Source organism: Phycodurus eques, chromosome 1 (assembly GCF_024500275.1).
Source record: "Phycodurus eques isolate BA_2022a chromosome 1, UOR_Pequ_1.1, whole genome shotgun sequence".
NCBI classification, from domain to species: Eukaryota; Metazoa; Chordata; class Actinopteri; order Syngnathiformes; family Syngnathidae; genus Phycodurus; species Phycodurus eques.
In genome coordinates this window covers 37332128-37353325 of record NC_084525.1, presented here as the reverse complement: position 1 = coordinate 37353325, position 21198 = coordinate 37332128, and the positions used below count along the sequence as shown (strand labels likewise).

Below are 21198 nucleotides of genomic sequence, written 5' to 3'. Positions count from 1 at the left end.
TACAATAATATACTTGCCACTCGCTACTGTTATTTATTAGGCTTTACACGACCAGGATTTTTGTGGCCGATCACCAATCAGCACGTTTAAAAAAACGATAACCGATCACTGATCCGATCACAAGATGGAGCAATGTGTCTATTTAAATGACTTGTTCATTAACTGTATATACTTGTGTACTGTATACTGAGTATTTTAAAGTATTCTCTATTCAGGTCATGTATTCTAATCAGTCAGGTCAAACCAACATTACAAGATAACAAAAATAATGGGTCCTAACTTACTGTAATTAAATTACTTTATTGTAATTAAATTACTTCACACACACCTAAAGGTTAGAGCATGATTCGACCGAACGCCGGCATGTTTACATACAACCGTGCTGGCACTAGTTTGCTAGGCTACATAACGTTTTGTTGCCTGCTTGCGAGCCGTATTGTATTAAAAGTACGTGAACATACCTCAAGCAAGCCTTGAATGAAAGTCTTCTCCCGAGCACCGGTGACCACCAGCACACGTTTTTCCCCATTTTGTTCTTATAATACACACAACGCGACCCATTGTTGTTGTCGTCGCTATGGTAACGAATGTAACCGGTTGCTTTTGAGTTGACAAGATAAAGCCCAGTTATCGTAAAAGACGGGATGCGGTGGTATCGGAATACAGGATAGTCTGACATAGTACAATCGTGAAAGACTAAATTTGTCTTGTAGTCTGATCTGGGCATTACGTGTTGTCTGTCTCAGACATGTTGTCTGTCCCACACCGCCAACATGTTTTTTTGTTTTCTTTTTAAATAACTTTATTGCCGGTCAGATATTTACAGTACTACAACAAAAGACACGCGAGAAGGCTAAAAATAAAGTAGCTTTCGGATTAAAGTATATACTGTACACGATGGCGACGCGGAGTAAATGTCTTATGCGGATTGGGAAATGACGTCATTGATCGGATTGGGAAATTATGACATTAAAGACGATCAGCCGATCAGCATAAAATGCATATTATCGGCCGATATCGATCAAGCTGAGCAAATCGGTGTTAACTCTTATTTATCAATTATTGCGTGCTCTATTTTTAGACTTTCGTTTTCGACTTCCACAACGGCACTGTTGCACCAATCCAACGTAACCACAGTGATGTTTGACTCAAGTTCACCAATCAAACAACACAAGAAAGTAGACTACACCGATTTTATCAGGCTGATCGGTATCAGCCGATATTTAGCATTTTATGCTGAACGACTTTGTCATAATTCGCCGATCCAATCGATGACGTCATTGATCGGCTCCGCAAAAGACATTTACTCCGCGTCGCCGCGTGCACAGTATATTTGAATCCAAAAGCCAGTTTATTTTTAGCCTTGTCGTGTGTCTTTTGACATAGTCCTGTAAATATCTGACCGCCAATAAAGTTATTTAAAAATAAATAAATAAATAACATGTCGGCGGTGTGGAACAGACAACACGTCTGAGACAGACAACACTTAATGCCCGGATCAAACTACAAGACAAATTTGCTCTTTCACGATTGCACTGTCAGACAGCTACAATAAAACCTTGTATTCCAATACCTGCGCATCCCGTTTTTTACGATCATTGGGCTTTATCTTGTTAACTCAAATGCGACCGGATACACTCGTTACCGTGGCGATGACAACAAGAGTGGAGCGCGTCGACTTTGTATTATAAGGACAAAATGGGAGGAAATGTGTGTCGTCGTCACCGGTGCTCAGGACAGGAGAGGACGGTCGTTTAAGGCTTGCTTCAGGTATGTTCACGTACTTTTAATACGATACGGCTCGCAAGCAATAAAATGTTATGTAGCCTAGCAAGCGAGTGGTACCACGAACGGTTGGACGTAAACATGCCGCCGTTCTGTCGAATCATGCTCTAAAGTTTCGGTGTGGGTGAAGTAATTTAATTTAAAAAAATAATTTAATTATAATAAGTTAGCACCCATTATTTCTGTCATGTAATGTTGATTTGACCTGACTGATTAGAATACACGATCTGACTAGAGCAGTGATTTCCAACCTTTATGGAGCCAAGGAACATATTTTACAATTGAAAAATCTCACAGCACAGCACACCAACAAACATTACTGCATTTACTTCCTGCCATCTAATAGAAGACCATTCATTTGTTCTGTCTGTCACTATGCCTCACTGGCAAAACTAGAATACATTATTTATTGTAAATATATTTTTGGAGAAATTAAGTCCACAAGTACATACAGTAAATGAACAGGTCATTTAAATAGACACATTCTTCCATCTTGTGATCGGTTATCGTTTTTTTTAAACTCGCTGATCGGCCCCAAAAATCCTGATCGTGTAAAGCCTACAAGAAAGTCACATGTGCGCACACAAAGTCTTCTATTGGGCTTTGCAGGCCAATCACAATGACTCATTTTGGGGAAAAATGACTCTCGTGACTTGTTTTTACATTTCAGACTACGAAGAATAACAGCTTTATCATGCAGTGTAGTCTTGTAATTGCTCAAATTTGCATATTTCAGCCCACTTTAGAAATCACCACCATCAATTACAGCTGCTTTTTGTTTTGGCTGTGTGTATCACAACATTATCTTTACTTTATGGTCAGCTTTACCATGGTATATATTTTTTTAGCTATTTTCATTTTGTTTGACATTCATGCTCTGATTTAAAAAGAAATAAATCAGAAGTTACTCAGCACTTGAGTAGTTTTTTCACTGAGTACTTTGTGACTCTTACTCAAGTAATTATTTTGAGGACTACTTTTTATTTCTACCCGGGTCATATTTTTCTAAAGTAACAATACTCTTATTTGAGTACAATATTTGGCTACTCTACTCACCTCTGGTCACATGACAGTCGCAACGCAAACGCGAGAGCAGTTGTGACATTAATTTCGGACAACAGCACAGGGTGATATTGCCCAACATGGCAGCCCCCTGAGATGGGTGAAAATTATTGAATTAATCAGGTTAATTCTTATTCAAGAAACGCAATATTAATCAGAATAGTGTCTTTAGAGTAGTGAGGGCACATTAACGTATTCTTGGAGAAACAAATGGCTTTAGTTGTCTTTTGACAGTTGAGACACTTTGGATATGCTTGCTTTCTTATTCTTGATGCTTTGCCAAGGTCTCAAATCAGGACTCGATATCGGCAGTTACTCAAAATCAAGTGACGGGATGGTGCCTAAGAAATATTTTAAAATTAGACATGGCTTTGGCTTAAGCACAATAACATAGAATAGCTCCGTTTTTTTTCCCAGCAAATAAATGAGAATAGGTTCAAAAGAATCGCGTGAATAAGAGAAATTGTGACCGCGAATATGTGGGGGCTCACTGTAACCCCAATTTGTATGCCAGTCAAGATGCACCACAGTCTAGCAGTAGGAAAGTCACAGTTGCAGTAAATATTTGTATGAAGAAACACTTAAGTGTCTTAAATAATACAAAGGGAAAACAGTAAATACGGCGGTAACAGAGCGTCCCTTGTTGTTCCGCGTGAAAACTTCTCGCCGCTTGGCAAGCTGTTGTAGTTCACTGCGTGCCCCACGTTTCCTTGAAATGTCGTACGTAGCTACGGCAGAAACCGAGGAGACCCCATGTTGTTTTACGAAAAAGCTTACAGGGAGAAATGCAGCACTGTGGCCCAGAATCTTCCAATGTAAACGGGTTATTAAATTTGAGTCCATTCCATAACAATTGTGAATTTCAAAGGCGTGATTTGACTCGGAGGCTCTTATTCAACTTGCTTGAAATGATTCAGTTGGCTAAATCTCATACTAACCTTCGCTTGTACCAGGGAGTCCATTTAAACAAACGCCGATTTACTTCATGACAAATGAAACTCATACTTGTTCATATTTAATGACGGGAGAGAAAGGTGGTTAAGACACCTGAAAGGTGCACAGAATATTCTTCGGCTCCAAGACCGCCAGTGGAGGAAAGTCATTCAAACTACAATACCGTCGGTTATCAACGAGTAAGTCCATTTGCTGACGTAAAGTTAACAGTTCACGTTACCTTCTACACTTGCCAAAATGTCCTCCACATCGACGCGCTCAATGTTTTGTCTTGACGTTATTTTTGTGGCATCGAGCCGTGATACGGTTGTTTCCTGTTACGTTTACCAGCGAAGTTTCACTGCGGTCAAGCCAGCCTCCACTCGTAAAGTACCAGTCAAGAACAGCCGCCCCTAATTTTGTTCATATTAGGCATTACGATAATGGGTCGGCAACTCGCGGCGAAAGGCACCTTCAAAATAAAAGTCTCTGACAACTGCGTATTTTGCTGTCATTCCCCCTGACTGAAAAAAAATCTGTTAAAAACTGGGGGACACTACACCATCCCATGTCTCCAACAAAAGTGGTCCCACCCAAATCTGATGTGGCAATTCAAAATAAAAGTCCCTGAAATTGGCATAGTCCACTGTCACTACCAGTGATTTAAAACATTCAGAAAAATATTCTATGAGATATCGCAAGACCGGTCCAGTTCTGGGGGACACGACACCACCACAGGTCTCCAACAAAAGAGGTCCTACCCAAATCTGATGTGGCATTTCAAAATAAAAGTCCATGAAATTGGTATATTTCACTGGCGCTACCACTGACTTAAAATATTAATTTAAAAAAAAAAATCTATTAGATATCGCAACACCAGTCCAATTCTGGGAGACATTATACCTGCCCAGGTTTCCAACAAAAGAGGTCCCATCCAAATCTGATGTGGCATTTCAAAATAAAAGTCACCTGAAATTGGTATATTTCACTGTCCCTACCACAGATTTAAAACATTAATTTTAAAAAATTACGAGATATCGCAACACCAGTCCAGTTTTGGGGGACACTACACCACACCAGGTCTCCGTCAAAAGAGGTTTGACAAAGATTTAAAAAAAAATAGAAAACCGTCTTTCTTTTAACTATTTAAAATATACTGTTTTCCTTCCAGTTACCGATGGTGTCGTGGTTCATTCGCCTGACTTCAATGCAGCCAGCGTGGGTTTGGTTCCCACTCAGTGATGGTCTCAACAGTGTATGTGCCCTGCGACTGACTGCCGACCAGCTCAGGGTTTTTTCTGTCTTTTGCCCGAACTCAGTAGCGGCAGGCTCCAACAGCTCGCGACTCAACAGGATAAGTGCTGTTGAAATGGATGGATCCATGCATGTCTTTCTTCCAGTGTCAGACTGCCATGAGAAATTATTTAGTTCTTAAAGTGTTAATGTTGATACCCAAAAAAAATCAAATTTAATGATAAAACAATCTGGGGTTTTTTAAAGATTGCAGATATACTACATCAAATGCAGATGGCAGTAATGTAGTAGCATCCTGTGATTGTCTCCTACATGTATGAAGGGTAAAGATATTGCGATACGAACAGGATTATTTCTAATTATTTATTAAAAGAATTAGTATTGACAGATTTTTTTTAAATGAATGTTTTAAATCAGTAGTAGTGACAGTGAAATATACCAATTTCAGGGGACTTTTATTTTGAAATGCCACATCAGATTTGAGTGGGACCTCTTTTGTTGGGAACCTGGGGTGTTGTAGTGTCCCCCAGTACTGGACTGGTGTTGCGATATCTCATAGATTTTTTTTTTATAAATTTTTGAAATCCGTGGTAATGACAATGAAATATACCAATTTCAGGACACTTTTATTTTGAAATGCCACATCAGATTTGGATGGGACCTTTTTTGTTGGAGACCTGGGGTGGTGTAGTGTCCCCCAGAACTGGACCGGTGTTGCGATATCTCATGAAAAAGATTTAACAGATTTTTTTCAGTCAGGGGTAATGACAGCAAAATATGCAGTTTTCAGAGACTTTTATTTTGAAATACAATATCAGATCTACAGCAAACCTCTTTTTGTGGAGTCCTTGGTGGTCTGTCACACAGATCTGGACTTGTCTTGCGATACCAATGGGGTTATTTTAGGGTGGCTTTGGCTCAGTTAGGTAGAACAGGTTTGAATCCCTGCTACGACTGTCCGCATGTCGAAGTGTCCTTGGGCAAGACACCGAACCGCAATTTGCTCCCAGTGGGCCTGCCAGCGCCTTGCATGGCAGCAGTCGCCCATTGGTTCATGAATGTGTGGCTATATAAAGCGCTTTGGGCACTGTGATGGTGTAGATAAAGTGCTATATAAGTGCAGTACATTTACCATTTATTTTTCATAAGATATCAAATAAACTAAATTTTTTAATGCATCTCAATATTCAAATTAACTTTGCGGTCGTTTTATTGGGACACTTTTATTTTGAAGGTGGCTTTCGCCGCTTGTTGGCGACTTATTACCGTAATGCCTAGTATGATCAAAATTAGGGGCGACTGGCTTGACTCCTACTTTACGAGTGGAGGCTGGCTTGACTGCAGTAATAAATTCCAGTAGTACCTTTCACAATAAACATCTTGCTGTTATTCGCAAGACTATAGCTCGCAAGTTCGGATAAGAAGAAGGTTCTTGACAAACAAGAAGGGACCATACATTAATACATTATTGAAATGTTAACTTTGAAGCTAAAAACAACACATCCAGGCATGTTTACCTTTTTTTCAACCATAGACGAATATTCGTAAAATCCTCTTTGAGCACTGAGTCGAGTCGTATGGCGACGAACATATTGGATGTGGACCAGGGGTTCGACTGGGTCAGATGCGTCATTCATTTTCTGCTTGCAGATGTACCAACCGTTTCACACCTAAATCCAGATTTCATGGGAGTTAGACTTTAACAATGAATTTGATTTGTATTTGCCCCGTTATAACGTCATTTTGGCATCACAGTTTGCTGACTTTTAGACTATGAAGTCCTGTGCATGCATAACACTGTACTGTAAATTGCCGCAAAACAACTACAATAGCTGGTTGTTGTTAGTTGCTTAGCTAAAATTTCTCATACTGTGTAGGTTTCACAAAGATAATCTATGAGAAAGCATGGAAACAGCTGTCAGAAGGGTAGGGTCTCCACACTCGAGCGATTGTGAAAGATTGTATAGTTCTACAAATCACTAAATATCAAATTAATAAATCATAATAAGTCACATGTCACATCTACTGGTGCATTGCACGAGCTGGCTATTTGAATTTAACATTTACTATTAATGTTCAAAATGTTATCATCACAGTAACAGTGTTACATGCATTGGTAGTTGTAAACAGCACTCATGAAAGAGGGGGTAGCCCCCCTAAAATGATCTTAAGGCCCTCTAAATGATCTGGTTGTTTAAAAAAGATATTGAATAAGCGGGAATAAATCACCAATAAACCTTTTCGCAATTGATTTCCCCCCAAAAAAAACAAAAAGAAAAAAATTGGGAAATAAATTGAATTTATTTTTAATTTTATTTAGTTTTCTGTTGATGTTTTATGGGATGCAGAAGAAGATGTGGTTGTGGAGTTCGAGGCATTCTCTGTTTTGTAGTGGATGTCATTTTAGTTGGTGAAACAAATTCGTGGTACTGCTACCATTTGGTGCCAATTGTTTTGCAGCATATGTTGCAGATGACTGCAGTTTGTTCTTTGTCTTCCTAGTAAAATCCAAACCACTGCCAGAAGATATTGTTAGTGCTGTGTTTCTCTGAAACCATGTCGTCCATCAATGAACATCTAGAACATCTCGAAAATCGCCTGCTCTCTTTATCGCACTCTCTATGCAATTAATGTCAAATTCGAAAACGAAAGTCTAAAAATAGAGCACGCAATAATTGATAAATAAATTCAAACCACCACTAAATGGTTTCGGTCCTGAATATATGAAAGAAATGCTAATGGTATATAAACCCAGTAGGGCTCTGAGATCGACACACTCAGGTCAAATAGTGGAGCACAGAGTCCAAAGCAAACATGGTGAAGCAGCATTTAGCTATTGTGCTGCACACAAAAGGAATAAGTTGCGAACAGAAGTGACGTCAGCCCCAAGTGTGAATGTTTTTAAGTCCAGGTTAAAAACTCTTCTTTTTTCTCATGCTTTTTCGAGCATTTCCACTTTTAAATGATCTTTCTTGCACTGTGAGCTGTTTTTACTGTATTTCTATTATTCTCTTTATTTTAAATGTTTAGAAGCTGTTTTTATTTTCAAATGCTTTTAATCATGTAAAGCACATTGAAATACTTTGTTTATGAAATGCGCTCTATCAATAAATGTGCTATGCTTTTGCTTTGCTTTGTGTTTACAACATTAACGTTAACTTATTCCAGATACCGTTAGGTTTGTTTTCATATGATAAGGTTTGACATGACATATCTGGGAGAAGGGAAAACATTCACGATGGCAATCAATTTTCAATAGATATTGAGTTTGGCCCACTTTTTTATTTTGGCCCACTGTGAATTTGAGTTTGACCCCCCCTGCTCTATGGTGTTTTCCTTCCTCTCCTGATACTAAAACACGCGTGCACAGGAGTTTTATGGGAGGGTGGGGGAGTGTGCTGCTTACTGTGAGAAGCACACCAGCAGAGAGGAAAAAAAAACATTACATGAGGATTTGTACTCGATGATCACGATATAGTTAGTTCATACATCTCACGTGAAACAACCCGCGATAAATCGAGCATATTCGATATATCCCCCAGCTCTACTCTGAATTAAACTTGTAATTGTTCCCCTCTATCAAGAACAATCTGCAATATACAGTATTTTAATAGCATGCCAGATATCGCATGCGGTGATTTAACAAGGAAACCAGCCATCAGAATGGAGAACGGGGCTCTGATTGAATAGTTAGTTGACATTGGTTATTGGACTTGTAACAAGTATGTTAAATCGGAAGGCACCTTTGATGTAAAAATCAATTGTAGCTTTTGTAGACAAGTATTCAATATTTGGTTCCTGATTAGTTAAGATGAAGAGTGACCTTATCATTGTCTCCCAAAGTTAAATCATCAGTTAGTCCTTTTAAAATACAATTTCCACACTCATGCACTCAGATACAAACAGCATTCTTAAGGGAGAATGATCAGAAATGTTCTTAATGTTCTTATTATCCAGCAACTGTCAACGCCGCTGATCTAGGTCCATACAATTCGGAAAAGGTTGTGAAAGCTGCATTCTCCTTTAAGGAGGACTGTTTTCTTTACTTGGCGCTACCCGTCTCCTCCCAGTCCAAAGTCCTGTGATGCTTTGTGATAACGCTGGCATACTGTTGGCATCATGCTCACACTTTTTTGTGCACCTGGACAGACTCGGAGCAACCTGTTTTATGCCCACTCCATCTAGCATGGATCCGTCTGAGGAAAATGTGTATGAGAACCCAGATATCACCTCCCAGAACCAGACATCAGGTATATATGAGATGCCTTACGATGAGCCCTCAAGTCAAACACCAGAGTACCAGAACACTGGATGGGCCTTTGGAAAAAAACCAAATCCACCTTTGTTTCCACCACCCCCTCCTCCTAGCAAGGAATACCGCAAAAAGTCTTCTTCATCTTCATCTTCATCTTCATCTTCACATGCTGACGACGAAGAGAGTGATGAGAACACTTGCTGTAGTGAGGAAAAAACAACGGTTGCCGAGAGTAGCAAACAGTCACATTTGGGGAGGGTGTCTCCAAGGTTGGTGGACTGCGGGAACTTGGTACGTACATCCAAATCCTCATCATCCTCATCATCAGCTTCATCCGCATCTGAGCAAGAGGGACCCGACTTGAACCCAGAGCCTGAAAAGGACAAAACTAAAGTCACCCTGTTTGTTAAGGTAGGTAAGATGGACACTTGATTTGTTTTGTTACTTGTATAGGTCACTGGATGTGTAGCGGTACACATGGCTGACCACGCAGCGTGTGATTGAATACCACTCAGAGACGTACAGTGTGTGTGAATTCTTGTTCGTCTATATATGTGATTGTCTGGTAAGCGGTCCAGGGTGTAGTCTGCCTTTCGCCCACAGTCAGCTAAGATAGACTGAAGCTTCCCTATAATCCTAAAAGAAAGGCTATAGAAAATGGATGGAGGGGATTTCAATGTTTCCACAGTTCAGAAGCAGCTGAGATGTTATGCATTATATACTTACTGTCCAAATTATTTGTGCATCTAATAATGCCACTAGTAAATAATTGTACAACTTTGCAATTAGGCTTTATAAATAGGTGAACAATACAAGTCGTTCACGTTACATTAATACAAATAAATGTTGCCTTACTGTTTTGTAGTTTTTGTTTACACATTTTTCCCTAAAATTGGTTAGTTACAATTTGAATTTCTTCTTTTTATTTTTATTTTTTATTAATTTCTCATAAAACGATTGGTTGATTCATTTGTTCTAAGTACTCAAATAACAGAAATGTTAGCAAAATAAACTGTTTTATACATTTGACATTTTTTTAAATAATTGGTTAATACCTGGAAATAATGAAATGAAATTATTAGTTTAAAAAAAAATTTTTACATATTGATTTAACATTTTAAAATTATTTTTATTAAATAATAAGTTAATTAATTTATGATGAATAATACATTAAAATATTAGTAAAATACCAATTCAGCATTTGTTTTTTTTATTGATTTTGTAGAAAAAAAGGTTGATAAATGCTAATTTAAATATTACCATTCATCATCAGGAGTCGCTGTCGTTATGAGTCCAAATATAACTTGAACTGGCGAGAATGTTCTGACTCAGTGCTTGGCAGGTTCCTGTCGAGCAGCCATAAAAGCCATGTGATCACTCACCAACTTCTGCCATTGAAGTATCAGCCCTTTCCACAATAAAGTATACAGGGCTTATAAATCTGACACTTTGAACACTCCAGTGTCATAAATGAAAGTAATAATGGGAGATTATATTGCACAATAGTAAAGGTGACTTATTTTTACTGTTGAAAGATCTACACATATTGCAAAAGACAATGTGCAAGTCAAAGCAGTGTGTGGCAAAATGGTGACTGGCTGAACCATGGGCTCTAATGAGAATTTATTTAACTATATTTCAGTATCAACTGCTTATCTTTTGGTGGTTGAGGCCTACCCTGCCCCAACCCAGGAGGTTATTTTTGACTCATGACCACAAACTGAACACCTCTCGCTTTCTCTCTCTCTCACACACGTACACACATACACACACACATACACACACCACCCTTCTCTTTGGTTCTGTCACACACACACACACACACACACACATACACACATCCCTGGCGGTCATCCTCAGCTGACTGTGACAGAGCTGCTATAGCACCAAACAGGATACACCTAATGGACCTGGAGTAGAATTTGCAAACACAAATACACACTTGTGGAGCGGAGACGCACAAGCAGCGTTTTTGGGTGGGTGGGTGTGACTATGACAGATATTGCAGCAGAAGAAGATAAGGACCCAGACATCGAGCTATTCGTCAAGGTGGGGTGTTAATAAGTGTGTGCAACACAGCAAATACAAATACAATGTAGGAAGTGTGTAAGTTGCAGGGTGATAATGTAGGAAGTGTGTAAGTTGCAGGGTGGGGGGCTCTGTACAGGACATGTTTTTGTTGTGTTGATTTCCTCCTGTGTGAACCTGATACCCACATGCATGGATAATCACTCTCGATCCCTCTGCTGAGTCCTTTCTTTGTAGAGTGCTACAGTTTTAAATGGCCTTGGGTTTGGTTTATGAAGATTTTGCAAGCATTTGTTTTCCGGCTTCCAACAAACTAATAATGTCGCTTGGCTCTTTACCAGAAATGAAAAAAAAGGATGGATGGATGGATGGAGATCCCCATCACATTGTAACCTGTTTCTTTCAAGGGATCATTTCCTTTGGCAAAAATTAGGATTAGGTACACCTGCACAAATGGAGGGAATAAAATTTTAAAATGGCATAAAAAAATTGCATCTTTATATAGGTGCAACATACAGTAGATAATATGTGAAGCTATGCAAGGGGGCAAAATATTACATATTACAAAACAGCTCTCAGTATCATGCATTGCAGTTAAATACCACAACAAACTACAAACATATTATTGTAATATGAATGAGCATAATTATTATTGTTAATAGTCATTATGAAACAGCTCTTGGATTGGATCTCATTCGATTGTACCTAATGTTGTAATTGGTGTGTTTTACCAGGTGTTATGACTTGGAAAGTCCTATGAGTATTTCTTGATTCATTTGAATAATTGATTCTGCTGCAACAGGAATTTATCTGGATTAGCATTAAAAAGTGTCTTGTTTTATTAACCATATGATAATATATTTCCTGCATATCTACAGTATAAAAGTAACTAATTTTGTCTTTGTGCATGTCATGCAGCAGGATGATGATGTTGTGGTTAGATTTTTTCCCCTTACCTTATGTGCAAGTTTCATCACTACTGACAAATGAGTTACCGTAATTTCTCGTGTATAAATGCGCACCCATGTATAATGCGCACCCCCAAAGTTGACCTCAAAATTCACCCTTCTAACTCTGTATAATGCATTTTTACAATGCATGATTTTGCTTCTGTCGGCACGGTGGACGACTGGTTAGAACGTCTGCCTCAAAGTTCTGAGAACCAGGGTTCCCCACCTGTGTGGAGTTTGCATGTACTCCCCGTGCCTCCGTGGGTTTTCTCCAGGCTCTACGGTTTCCTCCCACATCCCAAAAACATGCGTGGTAGGTTAATTGAAGACTCTAAATTGCCCGTAGGTGTGAATCTGAGTGTGAATGGTTGTTTGTTTATGTGTGCCCTGCGATTGGTTGGCAACCAGTTCAGGGTGTACCCCACCTCCTGCCCGAAGATAGCTGGGATAGGCTCCAGCACTCCCGCGACCCTTGTGAGGATAAGTGGCTCAGAAAATGGATGGATGGATGGATGGATGGATGGATTTTGCTTCTACCCATATGATCAAAACATAAAGTATTTTTTCAAATAATTATTCTGAAGTTAAGCACTTTATTTGAACATGTAATTATTTAAATTTACTTGCTATTATTTTGAAATTCACAGTCTTACTTTTATTTAGTAAATGAGAAAGCACACAATTGTGCTCATATATTTGATTACCAAGGCAGAATTTGTAATACGGGTACAATTCTTTAAAGAAAACATGAAGGGCTAGACGAAACACATTAAATTTTATTTTAATGGGATTGAAATTAAACTTTCAAGCATTCCAGAAAAGCATTATCATAAAACAAAGCATAACCATGAAGAAATGAATGATGGTTGTTGTTCAGTCATATTATATATATCTATATATCTATATATATATATAGATATATAGATATATATCTATATATATATATTCTCCGGGCACGCCGGTTTCCTCCCACATCCCAAAAACATGCACGTTAATTGAACACTCTAAATTGCCCATAGGTGTGAATGTGAGTGAGTATATATATATATTTCACAAATTCTGCCAGGGTATGTAAACTTATGAGCACAACTGTGCATACAGTATATGCACTCATATATACGCCTGTCATATTGGAATGAATGTGTAGGCTACACCTTGTTCATAACCTCAAGGCGGCGGCATATTAGAATGAAAGTACACATTTCTCAAAACCTCTAGGTGGTGGTGACACTGGAATGAAAGTGTACAGCTTTTTCATAACCTCTAGGTGGCGGCATACATTTATAAAATGTGAAAGCTTTTTCATTTTCCCCTATACCTATGTATAATGCACACTATTGACTTTTGACAATTTTTGGGGGAAATAAATGCGCATTATACATGAGAAATTACGGTACTTATTATTCTATTTCAGACAAAAGTCAATGCATTCCATACAACAGTTGTTATTTTGAGGGAAAATAGAAGAAGCGACAGATGTGGTCAGGTTAAGGAAAGAAAACCAATTATCATTAATAGAAAACCACAGGAAAAAGTGATAACTCCCGATAAGCAGTCAGGGAGCTAATGGAAGCAATGTGGATTATTCATGCTGGTCTTAGGCTCGTATTACCTGTACTGTTGCAGACACTCGCACATTGACACACACTACCCAATTTCTCTCATAGAAAAAAGGGCCCTGATTCTTTTTTAAATATTCCTCATGAGCAGTCTGTGCTACATCAGAGGAAAAAAGACAACCTGAATTTTATTTTTAACCTATTACTATAAAATCCCGATCGTGTGTACTTGTATATGTACAGGCTGGCAGTGATGGGGAGAGCATTGGAAATTGTCCATTCTCACAACGTCTTTTCATGGTCCTTTGGCTGAAAGGTGTCGTCTTCAATGTCACCACAGTTGACCTCAAAAGGTAGGATCGCTGCATATACTGTACAGTAGCTCTACTCTCCATTGTTAAAGTCACAATCTGTGTTTTAAATATTAACTACTGACATTCTTGACATGCATGCAGGCCTCCAAAACTACAAATGCATGGTTGAAGACAGCATTATACTCTGTTGTTATGCTTATGCACATTGAAATAAACTCAACCGAGTAGGGATGTTAAATTTTACTTCAGCAAATGTTGGAAATTGGGCAACTTTAGACATGTTGTTTTGTTTATGTTGCTGCAAGTATGGTTAATGAACATATTCAATAAAACAAACTTGCAGACAACATTTTTTTATGAATACAATTAAGATGGTTGGAAAAATGACTCGATGAAAAAGGAAGAATCTTTTACCAACTGCAGTCAATCTATCCATGCAATTGTTTACTTCTCTTTATCTCGGTTTGGATCACAGGAGCAGAAGTATGAGCAAGGATGTCTAGATTTGGTCACCCTCTTGGGTATCACTGGGGCTGACCGGTCTCCTCCCAGGCCAGTGTAAACAGTTAAGGTCTTATAACATTCATACATACAGCACAGTGTGAAACCAAAAGGTAGTCCATCCGAGTGAGGATCATCCTCTGTCACCTCCGCTCAGAGGTTAGGTCCTGCCTGGATCCGCTTCAGTTTGTCTACCAACCTGCTGTTGGAGTGGATGACACCATGATTGTTCTGCTACTTTGAGTTGTGACTCACCTGGAGTCCCAAGGGAGCACTATGAGAGTCATGTTTTTGGACTTCTCTATGCTTTCAACATCATCTGACCATAACTACTGCGGCAGAAGATGGAGGCGGCTGGTGTAGATCAATGTCTAACTTTGCCTAATCCTAATCCTTGCTGAGGAAATTGAGATCTTTCGGCCTTGCTCAGGACCTTTTATGACACTGTTTTTGGCCTCTTTATTGTTTTATGCCACGCTATGCTTGGGAGGAGGCATTGGAAGAGATAGGAAGAGATTTAATCACGTGGTTAAGAAAACTAGACTCCATTGTGGAGGTGGTGGACAGAAGGATGTTGGCCAATCTTACGTTCTTCTCTTTTTCATGGGAAACACCTCCCACCCGCTGCATTATCCTGTAAAGTCCTTGAGCATCTCCTTCAGATGATTGCTTTTGCTGATGTCTCAAGTTCCACAGACATCTCAATGCAGGATCCTCTAAAGACTAGCAGTCATGCATAAAGCTTTATTTCACTCACTGCAAACCAAACTCACATGGAGTAATGTTTAAGGTGGTCTCAGAAATAAATGGAATAATTTTCAGACAGTTTTATTCACAGATGAATGTCACGCTTCTTTGGATGCCCCAGATGCATTGAGTTCTGGATGGATGGTGGGTGAGTTTTTAAACTGACCAAAGAAGAACTGTGCCTTCCTGTCAAGAGCAGTACGAGGAATAGGACCCAAATGCAAGACTCAAAGGCTAAAGACCAGGGTCGGTCCTAGCCAATGTGGCAACCTATCCATCCATCCATCCATCCATTTTCTTCCATTTATCCGAGGTTGGATCACGGAGCAGTAGCTTTAGCAGGGAAGCCCAGAATTCTCTCTCCCCACTCACTTCATTCAGCTCTTCCGGCGGGATTCGTTCCCAGGCCAGCCGGGAGAACTAACCAGTCCAGTATGTCCTGGGTCGTCCCCGGGGTCTCCCCCAGGTGGGACATGCCCGGAACACCTCACCAGGGAGGCGTCCAGGAGGCATCCTAATCAGTGGCCCGAGCCACCTCATCTGGCTCCTCTCAATGTGGAGGAGCAGCTGCTCGACTCTGAGGGCCTCCCGGATGACCGAGCTTCTCACCCTATCTCTAAGGGAGAGCCCGGACACTCTGCAGAGGAAACTCATTTCAGCCGCTTGTATCCGGGATCTTGTTCTTTCGGTTCTTTTGGCATCCCTCATCGCTGGTGTCCACCAACGGGTTCGGGGACTGCCGCCACGACAGGCACCGACCACCTTTCGGCCACAGCTTCAGTCGGCCACCTCAGCAACGGAGGCGTGGAATATGGTCCACTCGTACTCAATGTCCCCCGCCTTCACTGGGACGTGTGTGAAGTTCTGCCGGAGGTGGGAGTTGAAACTCCTTCTGACAGGGGATTCTGCCAGAAGGGTGCCGCGGTGACCTGCGTCCGGGCAAGGGAAAACATTTTCCTGTATTTTCAAACACCATAGGGGTCTTTGGAGCCATGTTTTGAATGGTCCCCCACCTAGGACCTGTTTGCCATGGCTGACACTTCCAGGGGCATAAAGCCCCAGGCAACTTAGCTCCTAGGATCATTGGGACACACAAACCCCTCCTCCATGATAAGGTGATGGCTCAAGGAGGGGATGTGGCAACATAGGTGAGCTTTTATCCATTGATGATTTACATGCGCTCCCAAAAGAAGCCGAAGATGATCGTTTTTAACTTTGCTTTAAATTCATAAGATAACATGTCCATCCATCCATAAATTTTCTGAGCCTCTTCTCCTCACTAGGGTCACGGGCGTGCTGGAGCCTATCCCAGCTATCATTGGGCAGGAGACGGGGTACACCCTGAACTGGTTGCCAGCCAATCGCAGGGCACATACAAACAAACAACCATTAACACTCACATTCACACCTACGGGCAATTTGGAGTTTTTCAATTTACCTACTATGCATGTTTTTGGGATGTGGGAGGAAACCGGAGTGCCCGGAGACACTCCACCCGGGGCCGGGGATTGAACCCCGGTCCTCAGAACTGTGAGGCTGACGCTCTAGCCAGTCGTCCACCGTACCGCCAGATAACATGTCATACAATTTAAAATATAAACTAGAACATTACTGTATTGCTACTGGCTTATCATTTGTAGTAATATTAATTGGGCATTTATTTAAATTGGAATCTGTTATCCATGTTTTCCATGTTTAAAAGTAGTTGTCAAATTATTGCAAATATGTGCAGCTTCTCCACTTGAAGGAGATTGATTAAGCATCTGGATTTTACTCAATGACCAAGCATGGTGTCTGATTTTATTTTAGCATTCAGTCGTTTGGCAGTTCACCAAGAAGTTTCATTCCTTACATTTGGCTCTTACAATGAGGTGCTTTATTTGCATTGGCAATTGAATTATGTTTAGTATATTGAGAGCGGTATTGTAAATACTGTAAGTGTCAGTCGTAAGAGAGAAATTTGCACACTGATTGAGGAGTATCTGTAACATTTGCACAACCGACATTGTCCCAGATGATCGCACTACTCGTCACTTTAAACCGCATACACTCCTTGAAGTCTCAGCGCCCTTTGCACAATGGTCATTGCACCGGACTATCGCAATATTAGTCATTCGAACTGCTCTAAGTGCTAGAGGACTCTGCATCTTTTTGCACAATTGTTTTTTGTCAATGTCTTTATGTCTCCAAAGTGTTCTGTAAATTGACTGTCTGTTGTACTAGAGCGGCTCCAACTACCGGAGACAAATTCCTTGTGTGTTTTGGACATACTTGGCAAATAAAGATGATTCTGATTCTGATTCTGATGTCATACACAAATTTGTAATTTCTATAACATTTCTATAATTAGAGGGCTCTTTTTGACTGCTGCAGTTCTACCATCCAGCAACCATTGCTTCTTTTTCAATTTAAACATTTAATATAGTTGTAAGAGAATAAATTCTCATTAATTGTTATTCCAGCTACGTCTAATCTATTACATCTTTGATTAATATATTACTTTTAAACTAATTATGGGAGCACAAACACTAAGGTTAATTTATGCACAGCAGTTTAAAGCGAGTATGGTCTACGTTCCATTATTACAGCTATTCATGGAATTAGTCGTTTAACTTTCATAAGGCAGCATTTTAAACACCTAACAACGTTGCTATGGCTTCTGGGTAAACCTCTGCTAGCGAGCCGACATGTTTTAACAATGACGTCATCTGTATTGGTTTTTGTACTGTAAATGACACTTGGCTGGCTCAAACACGTCACGACCCGTTTTTACCACAAATTAAGATTAGCTCCCTCCCGCTCCATCACCCGCTCAGCAAATAAGTAAGTAAATTCTAAGTACCACCGTAATGACCAACATTAAAATACATACGTCATCGGCCGAAGTGTTTATCAAAAATGAGGTGCAGGTTTTATTCCTACAAAGTGTATTTAATATTATGCACAGTTGGAACTTTAAAACTGTGCTTAAATATAGAAAATAATAAACTGTACTTACTGATTCAAATCAAAATAATTGCACATAAAGTTAAATAAAAATTGTACCAAAATAAATGTTTGAAAAACCATTCCTAAATTATTAAATACACATGTATTAAACTTAAAAGTTAAATTCAACTGAATTGTACTTAACAAAAGCACTAAACTGTGTTTAAAAAACAAAATAATAAAAAAGATGAAACAACATGCAGTTTAAACCAGTTTGAAATGTGGATTCTTTTAGGTACCACTAGAGGGAGCCCGCACCACACCACACTTTGCGAACCACTGCTCTATGCTGTTGTTTTATACATAATTGTTGTCCATGTGACCCTCATAGTACACTAAATAACTATAGGAACCCCCCCCCCCCCAGTCGACCATACGTCAGCAACAGTGCCTGATGACGTTCACTGAGTAAGTGATATCTTTTACTTTATCTTTAAATTTATCATCTGCACCCCCCGGTCCACAGCCCCATCGATGAATCGTTTCTGGATGTCCCCCATCTTTCAAACTAAATTTACACCGCCGAATGTGCCGACAAGGTACAATGAACTTGCGACAAGACTGAGTGAGACACGAAGTTAGGTACACAAGGTAATTGGAGATAACGAGGTGCAGGTGTGGAAGGCACAATCAGGAGCAGGCTAGCAAAAAGAGAGAGGAGGGGGCGGGACACGTATACAGACATGACACTTCGGCAGTAAAATGTCATGCAACACAACATACCATCCCACGCCGCAAGACAGATAATTAATGCTTTAGCTTCTCCAAGGGCAGCACGGTGGACGACTGGTAGAGCATCTGCCTCACAGTTCTGAGGACCTTGGTTCAAAACCCACGCAGGTACTCCCCGTGCCTGCGTGGGTTTTCTCCAGGCACTACGGTTTCCTCCCACATCCCAAAAACATGCATGGTAGGTTAATTGAAGTCTCTAAATTGCCCCTAGGTGTGAATGTGAGTGGGAATGGTTGTTTGTTTCTATGTGCCCTGCGATTGGCTGGCAACCAGTTCAGGGTGTACTCCGCCTCCTGCCCGAAGATAGCTGGGATAGGCTCCAGCACCCCCGCGACCCTTGTGAGGATAAGCGGCTTGGAAAATAGATGGATGGATGGACGGATAGCTTCTACAAGTACAAGCGACAAAAACTCATGGTATGGCCACTGTTATTCTGACCTCAACCCTATTGAGAACCTTCAAATGAAGCTCTCTTTAGGTGGACAGCAGGGTACCTCCAAACGAACTCATTTTACATCCTCATGCATTTTTTCAAGAATTTATTTTTTCTTTTTCATTCAGCGTTCTTTGCAACCTCTTCGTGTTTTGTTGTGCATAACAACATGGAACATCCATCTTTTTTTTAAAAGATCCAGATTATTATAGAAACCTAATATAATTTCAAAAACAAAAACAGCATATGTGTCATAATTAGGAACACGGTGTAAAGGAAGTTTCTCCTTTCTGAGTAGGAAACCAGCTGACCTTCACAACCTGGCCCCGGGGACACACCCACCCTTTCTCACATTCCAGGGGGAGGTGCTAACTGATGTCAATAAAATAGAAGAGTACTTGGAGGAGATGCTGGTTCCCCCTAAGTAGGTCTTGTGTACACACAACACGTGCAGACACACACACACACACAAAATGCAGTAGAACACCGAGTTAAAAAATGCCTCTTCTTCAGGTATCCCAAGCTTGCAGTGAAGAACCGTTACTCCAACACAGCAGGAAACGATGTGTTTGCCAAGTTTTCCACTTACATTAAAAACACAAGTCCTGGTAAAAATCAGGGTAAGTTGAACCAGTGAGTTTGGTAAGCGTAGCTATCCCACTGCTTCTATTTTTGTTGTTTTGACCTTGTTGCCTTTTTTTTTTTTTTTTTTTTTTTTGCAGCATTTGAGCAGAGTCTCAACAAGGCTCTGGTAAAACTTGATGAGTATCTGTTGAACCCGCTACCTGACGAGGGTCAACTTGTCGATGGAGAATCCAAACGCAAATACCTGGACGGTGATGAGCTGACGCTGGCTGACTGCAACCTCCTTCCCAAACTTCATGTAGTCAAGGTAACTAGTAGTGATGCAACTACCTTGGTTGCTGCATTCAATATTGACCATGGTTCTACAACAAACTTACAGGTGGTGGCGAAGAAATACCGGAATTACGACATCCCCTCCCAGTATAGAGGCGTGTGGCGTTACCTTGGCAACGCCTACAGCAGAGATGAATTCACAAACACGTGTGCAGCTGAGCTGGAAATTGAGCTAGCCTATAAGGACGTTGCTAAAACGCTAGGGAAATGAGCTGCAACATCCTTGTCATATATTTTTTAAATGATTACCAGTAATTGTGCATCTGACACGATTGGTTGTTCTAATTAACTTTTTAACAGCTTCTGAAATCTGACTCTAAAAGTTTGACAGCATATTATTTCTTGGAAGACAATTTGCTGAATCCTTGTTTTCCAAAGATTAACTAAATAACAGCACAGCTACATTATTATTATTTTTTATTATTTTGTGTGAATTAACCCATAATTTGTGGGTTTGTGAATGGGAAGGTTGTGTTATAACACAATAATATAGAACCAATAATACTAAATGATAACATCTTTGAGCCAAAGTAATCTGTTTTTTTTCCCCTTTCGTTTTCATGAGGCACACTTTGTTGAGAGCATTTTGTTTTTGGTCTTCAGATGTAATGACTTCCACATGTAAATCCCAAGCTACACTTTTATAGTTGAAATACTTGGCTGTAAAATCCACTTATATAAGTTTGTATTTCAACTAATAAATCAGTTCAACATCAACACACACCCAAATAAACAAATA

At 40.0% G+C, this 21198-nt stretch overlaps 2 protein-coding genes across 6 annotated transcripts in view; one reads left to right on the top strand and one right to left on the bottom strand.

Annotated features, from left to right (window-relative positions):
- Nucleotides 1–4182, bottom strand: part of enpp4 (ectonucleotide pyrophosphatase/phosphodiesterase 4) — a 15751-nt gene extending 11569 nt beyond the window's left edge. For 2 of the 3 annotated variants that reach the window (XM_061691087.1, XM_061691078.1), the window contains exon 1: nucleotides 4022–4182. Coding sequence is in view for 1 of the 3 variants with exons in the window: in XM_061691072.1 (XP_061547056.1) it covers nucleotides 3786–3850 (65 nt within the window). In the remaining 2 variants the exon portion in view is untranslated. Of the gene's footprint in view, nucleotides 1–3785 lie in introns of all 3 variants that reach the window. The other variant, XM_061691072.1, reaches the window with a different exon arrangement.
- clic5a (chloride intracellular channel 5a) overlaps nucleotides 1–21198 on the top strand; it is a 26087-nt gene extending 4889 nt beyond the window's left edge. Inside the window, exons 2-7 of one of the 3 annotated variants that reach the window (XM_061691107.1) lie at nucleotides 9184–9700; nucleotides 14070–14179; nucleotides 19840–19965; nucleotides 20055–20161; nucleotides 20264–20433; nucleotides 20506–21198. In XM_061691107.1, the coding sequence (XP_061547091.1) occupies nucleotides 9203–9700; nucleotides 14070–14179; nucleotides 19840–19965; nucleotides 20055–20161; nucleotides 20264–20433; nucleotides 20506–20670 (1176 nt within the window). In that variant the 5' untranslated portion in view covers nucleotides 9184–9202 and the 3' untranslated portion in view covers nucleotides 20671–21198. Of the gene's footprint in view, nucleotides 1–9183; nucleotides 9701–11274; nucleotides 11339–14069; nucleotides 14180–19839; nucleotides 19966–20054; nucleotides 20162–20263; nucleotides 20434–20505 lie in introns of those variants that run through there. The other 2 variants (XM_061691101.1, XM_061691106.1) reach the window with 2 other exon arrangements.